The 6820-nt window shown below is 36.6% G+C and overlaps 1 protein-coding gene across 1 annotated transcript in view; it reads right to left on the reverse strand.

The window, feature by feature from the left end:
- Positions 1–1800: 1800 nt before the first annotated feature.
- Positions 1801–6820, reverse strand: part of Rab9b (RAB9B, member RAS oncogene family) — a 10919-nt gene continuing 5899 nt past the window's right edge. The window contains exons 2-3 of the mRNA XM_031368459.1: positions 6409–6480; positions 1801–5336 (exon numbers count right to left, since the gene is read on the reverse strand). Coding sequence (XP_031224319.1) covers positions 4690–5295 — 606 coding nt within the window. The 5' untranslated portion in view covers positions 5296–5336; positions 6409–6480 and the 3' untranslated portion in view covers positions 1801–4689. The remainder of the gene's footprint in view (positions 5337–6408; positions 6481–6820) is intronic.

Consider the following 6820-nt stretch of genomic DNA (forward strand, 5'->3'; position numbering starts at 1 on the left):
TTGTGCTCATTCACCCCTAATTCATATTGAAATCCTAATGTACCAGATGATGGTATCAGGAGGTTGGGGCTGAATGAGGTGATTATGTCATGGGACATTTATCTCCATGAATGGGACTAGTGCTCACCACACAATAAGAAGATGCCATTTGTAAAGGAGAAATCACCAGACACAGACATTGATCTTAGACTCTCCATCCTTCAGAACTGTGAGAAACAAAATTCTGTTGTTTATAAACCACCCACCTTATGGTATTTTCTTATATCAGTCTGGACTATGACAGCATATCGCAGTTTATCTTCCCTGAAATCAAGTATAAGAAAAATCACTCTCTGTGACAAATTCTGCTCTCCCTAGCAAGGAAAGAAAGATGTGAGTTGACTATCTAGATGACTGTACACTGAAAAAATATTGTTGCAGGATTGCTTTAAGAAATTAAAGTGAAACAGAGATGGCAGTCTCAATTCCCATCATGAAATTATTATGCCTCAACTTCCCAAAGTGTTTTTAATATTCAATTTTAGGATAGAACAGAAACCATGTTTTGCATGCCTTTCATTTTCTGGGGAAAAAAACCCAGAAAACTCAAAAACTCAGAAAACCAAAAACTCAGGTACTGTCCCCAAAATGAGTCTTCATATTATGTCTTCAGACATCAAGAGGAGATTTTTTTTCCTATAAGTAATGATTGGGGTAGAAAAAAATGGCAGACAGAATGATAGATTCCTGCTCTGAAAATATAAATCTGGATGACAAAATTGATCACCCTCCCCTCTTCTTGTTCAGTGATGGGGACCAAACCTAAGGCCTCAAGCATGTTACAAGCACTCTGCCATGGAAAGCAATCTTTTTTAAGGTTATCTGAAATTTGTGATATTCTGTAGCCATATCATTATAGAATTTAGAGTATTATATTTTAAGTATGATGTAATAATTCTGGAGCAAGAAAAAAGAATATTTTTGTCTTCCCAAAGGTCTAATAGCCAAAAGCATGTGGAATTGATGAGGCTGTTAAATCCGTAACAGATGGAATCATTGTGATGAATCATGTATGATGCTGAGACTTGCATCCATAATTTAAACGTTGTTGGACAAGCAAGATGACTCGGCTGGTAGAGACACTTGTCATCAAGCCTGGTGATCTGAGTTTGAAAATTGTCCTCTGATCTCTTCACACCTACCATGGTGCGCACGCGCGCGCGCGCGCACACACACACACACACACACACACACACACACACACTAAAATAAATAAATAAATAAATAAATAAATAAATAAATGTAATTAAAATGTCACTACTATATATGTTCAAGCCATTTGATGCTTAGTGTAACATTAATGGTCAAAATATGGGAGGTCAAGAGAATAGAACATTTTTGTCTTAAAAACTGTCATTTCTGTTCTGACCTGTTTTATCTATATTTTCATATTTTTTAATGTCTAGGTCATTTATCAGCCAAGATAATAAAAAGACTGTATAATCTGTTTATATCTATAATATTTTAATATTTAAAAAGTATGGTTAAAAATCAAGTGGAAGGTTCTGGTCCCCACACTCTCTATGCATAACAGAGGGGTCTAAAATAAAAGGAATATCTAACTTTAAATCTTTTGAGTTTGTTTCTCAGTCACTACTGCATGAAAATTGGGACAGCCACTTGGAATATCACATAAAAATTGACCCAGAGACTACATCAAGTACCATCTGAGACAGGGACTTGACTGACAGATATACCTATTATACTGATGAACTGCTCAAAAGAAGAAAAGGAAAGAAATAAAACCCCACAAACATTGTATGCTGGTTATTCAAAATGCACTTTTTATTCACTTTGACACAGATGATTTTTTAAACAACTGGAACAAAATATCTTATCCACATTTTTTGAGATTTTTAGCAGCACCTGCAACAAGAATACCTCAGGATAAAGTAGAGCTGGCCAAGGCAGGCACAAAGACACCTGAAACTCATCAGTCTACTGAAGACATAGAATCTGAAGCCCCTTGAAAATCAATATGTGACAATAAACTAAATATTTTATATGATATTTTAATGGACTACTGAAAACCAGTATACTTCTAATTAGAAATACATGATCCCAAATACCTAGTGTTCATTAAAAAACACCCATTGAATATATTTCACTGCACATTCTAGATATACAGTCTATTTCTGAATGCATATGCACAGTTCTTGGTACCATGAATACCAGCTTTTGGTGTTTTTAATCTTACCCAAACTATGTCAGCACCCACTGAGTGTTACTCACAAAATGTCACTGTTTTGTTACATCTTGTTAAGTGCTTGATATTGTGAAGTAATTTGGTAGGAAAAAAAAGTATGACTAAAAAGAAAGGGGCTTCAGTATTCCTGCCAATAAAATTAACACTGGTCTCAGTGGACAGGATGTCTATGAACTGAATCCTCACATACTTTTAATTTTACTTAAATGATCACATGCCACTCTACAAAGACAAATACTTTTTGTGAGCTGATGGAGATCTTTATGAAGGCCTGAGATCTACAGATACAAACTATTATAAGCAGAGTGCAAGTAAAAAGAGAAGGCCCCAGGTCTCATGCACTTAAAAAATAACTACCATTTATTAGTTCTGACGTACAGATTTTCACCCTAACATGATTGTAGCAAAATGACTGTAGAACGTTGAAACCAGTGTGGCTGGCTATAGGCATAGGCAAGATAGGAACCAATATTTAAGAGTTGTGGGGTCCCAGTTCTGGCTTTGACTTCTGGCATCTAAATTAATTGGACAATAGGGTCAAGACTATACAATAATTAGAAATATTGAGTAAGTCTGAGTTGAAATAAATACTGTCCTACACTTGTCTATGTGGCCAAAAGTACCAGAGTTCTTAAAGCACATAAGGTCCCACATGTAAGGCTGATTCCATGTGTGGCTACAATGGAGAATTCTAGGCTGTATTCCTGTGAATGCTCCCACCCAATCCCAGGCCTAAATCTCTTCGGGGGCCTTATCTAACTGTCCCTCTCTACATTAGTTCATACTTTCTGTCATACGTGTTTTAAAGCACAGATTAAAATCCATGCAGAACAACCAATTTAAAAAACCAGATGGCACACTCAGAATACAGTATATACAATTGGCAGTCATGGTATTCAAAAATTGTCAAACCATTTTTGTTATGAACATGGTACCTTTGGGATATTTTTTTAATAGTGGTTGCTGTTAAAGGCTAATCCCAGAATGGCTTGAGGATTTTTGAAGGCCCTCTCTATAGTCTTAACTTTTACTTTTTACTTTCATGTAAATCCAACCAGGACATGGCACTGACATAGTTTGTATATTCAGAATGTAAGCCTGAAGGGACCTTATACCAAACATGTAGCCAGTTCAGTAATTCTTTTTAACAAATGGTCATCCAGTGACTACTTTTATTGGGAGGGAGCTCAAGATTAAGGCAGTCTATTCCACATTTGAACAAATTTAACTATGAGAAATTCATCTTAACACAAAGTTAAAAAAAAATCTGCTCTTTTGCCAGTTTTAATGTCCTAGTTTGGCCAGCTGAACATCTGGTGGGACATTCTAAGAATCAGATCCTTTTGAGATCTGAGGTCTAACAAACAACTGAGTTAAGGAACCTGTGAGAAAAGCCCATTACTCTCCAATCCTTTCTGAGGCCTTCTGCATGAGCCAGCATGGTGAACCATAGGACTATGTAAAATGTAGGCAGAGAGCACTGCACCTGAAGCCACATACTAAGCAGCATCACTAAATTGATAAGTTGTCAAGGAAGCAACATCTCTATACAGCAGCAGTAGACTTAATGAAGGAAAAGCAGGCCAACCATGTATTTGCAAATGTGGTTGGCATATTTAAGCATAATCCATTCACTACTGTCCTGTGACTTAAACACATGGATTAGAACCAACCTCCAGTGTCATTAGAGTAGTTCTTATAGAAATGATTTTTCTTAAGTTCATATGAGAGCAAACCATACATAAGTATTCAAACATGTCAGGGGGTGGTTTTATACATCTACATTCCTAATCATCACCACTTTTTTCTAATACATGTTTAGAAATTCTTGCTTCCATTATTTTGCTCCATTATTTGTAACACAGCTCAGAATCTTAATTTTCCCTTTGGTAGAAATGACATAAACTGCTTGGCAAGAGTCTGTTGGTGGCCTTTGCTAGCTGGTTAATGGAACATTTTAAGCTCTTTCACTCCTTCATGCGGCTGGGTTCTAGGTTTAAACTGTGATTAAAAATACTTAAATCTCTCAGGACTAAAAATTTCTGACATGTCCTGAGGCACACAAGAAGGGAAAATAGCAGGAATTACGCAAAATACACTTGGCTCAATAAAGCTTTTTAAAAAACCACCCTACAACTTCCATTTGAAAGGTTCTGTTTCAAAAACAGAACATTATCTTTTACTTTCGTGTGTGTTTGTGTGTGTGAGTGTGTGTGTATACAATCGCATGCGTGCACATACTTTCATGTATGTGTATGTGCACGCCTGTGTGTGTGCAATCGCGTGTGAGCATGCTTCCATGTATATGTATATATGTGCATGTGTATGTGTGTGTGTGTGCGTGTGTGTGTGTGTGTGTGTGTGTATGCATACTACCAGAAAGCACAGTAGTTTTACACTACAGACTGACCAACTTACTGCACACTTGTCAAGAGTCCCTACATCTAACAACAAGAAGAACTTGCTTTGGAGCCACTGTTCAAATCAATGGTGTTACCTAACATACAATGTTCCAGCTGCTCCTCTACAGCTAACACCTGCCTAACAGCTTCTTCGAAGGCCACTGTCACATTAGTATCATCTTTGGCACTTGTTTCTAGATAAGGGTAATTTCCATTCTCCATGCACCAGGCTTGTGCCTCCTCAGTCGTCACTTGCCTATCCTCTTTGTCTACCTTGTTACCCAGAACCACAAAGGGGAAATGATCTGGGTCTTTTACATCTGCATAGTAGATGAATTCTTTTTGCCAGTTACCAAGGTTCTCAAAGCTCTGTCGGTCATCCACACTGAAGGTCAGCAGGCAGCAGTCGGCTCCCCTGTAGAATGGTGTTCTAAGGCTCTTGAAACGTTCTTGCCCCGCAGTGTCCCAGATCTGAAGGGTCACAAAGCGTCCATCTACCTCCAGATCCCGATTTAAGAACTCTACCCCTATCGTGTGAAAAGCCTGGGAGTCGAACTTGTTGGTTACATAACGGTTCATAAGTGAGCTTTTCCCAACTCCTCCGTCACCCAAGAGGATGACCTTTAAGAGAAGGGATTTCCCACTCATGTTGCAGCACCAAATAGGGAGAAGTCTGCAAACAAAAGAACCTGAAAATACATGAACAGGTAAGAAGGGAAATAGTTAAACCCAAAACATATCAACTCCATAGCAAATTTCCCTGAAGTATGAGGCCCCTGATAATGTTCTTACATAATCATTGCTTGACTTAAAACACAGAAAGAAAACTCTTAGTAAAAGGGGGAAAGTGTTCTTATTTTTTTCTGAGGTCTTACCTGGGCAAGGAAAAACTGAATGCCATGAGCAAACCAGCTAACAGATGGCTCTACAATTTGTTCATTTATGACACTATTCTAGGTGAGAGAGCTTAGAAAAGGTATGCCACTCAAATGTATGACCATATTGGCTTCCAGTTTGAACAGTTCGAAACAAGATGCAAACACGAAACTTATATGCTTGCTTCTGAGGGACCTCGGTGTTATTGAAAGGTATATGAGCTGTATTCTTGATTTTGTCAGTTGAGATCTGGGTCTCATTTAGAGCAGACCCAAGAATATGAAAAAGAGAAAAAGTTCAACGTTCTCTAAGCATTTATTCCCATTATACTTGTATTGTGATGGATGCTCTAATAAATGGATCTTCCATAACTTTTTCTTCCTGTATAACTTCAGCTAAGCTTCTAACAGTTGGCTAATATCAATGTAACAGGCATTATTCAAAAGAGAATATTATAGGCATTTGAATTTAAGTTTAATTACCACAAAACCAATAATATAAAAATTCATGATAAAATATAAACACTAGGAATCACACAGTACTTCTCTTGTCACCTACACAACATATTTATACATGCATACCTAAAATACATGTTAAAATAAACATTCTGTTAAGTACTGCCACACTAGGTCTATAGTGGAAACTCATAATAATGATATTAATCTGGTAATGTTTATGCAAGGCTCTCAAAAGAAGAAAACCTAAACTCTGATCAAACAAGTGTGTGCAGAAGAGATTCAGACAGCACATACATTTAAATGGTAATTGAAAACCATAATAGTCCTTAAAATTATTTTGAAATGTATTCTGTTTATAAATATTCACTTTTAACAGGTAAAAATGTAAAATAACAAAATTCATAGCATAATCTCATGCTATACCTACCTAGTTAGGTTTCTTTTCACAATTTCAACTTTCTCCTTTGTCCTTTTTGTTGCTTTATATTTTATTAGGATTCTAAAAAACAGAATGAGAAGCAGATTTTTAATAATCTTTAATACAATTAAATAAGTCTTTAGGGAAAGCCCATACTCCATTCAGGGAGAAGTCCCATAGCACTCCCAAGTAACCTGTGGAGAGTTCTTCTCCCCAATCCTTTCAATAGTTCAAAATGTTGCAGGTATTTAACATTATCTAAATAACTTTATTACCCAAGCTTCAACTTATCCTAATCAGTTTGTACTTTGGGTGATTTTTTTTTTAAAATTGTTTGTGTTGTCATTTCTGCTGAATTCTCTATTCAAAGTAAAAGTAAATCAAAGAAAGTAGGTGACATTCCAAGAAGTGACGTTTGGAA

This window comes from Mastomys coucha, chromosome X (assembly GCF_008632895.1).
Source record: "Mastomys coucha isolate ucsf_1 chromosome X, UCSF_Mcou_1, whole genome shotgun sequence".
Taxonomy (NCBI): Eukaryota; Metazoa; Chordata; class Mammalia; order Rodentia; family Muridae; genus Mastomys; species Mastomys coucha.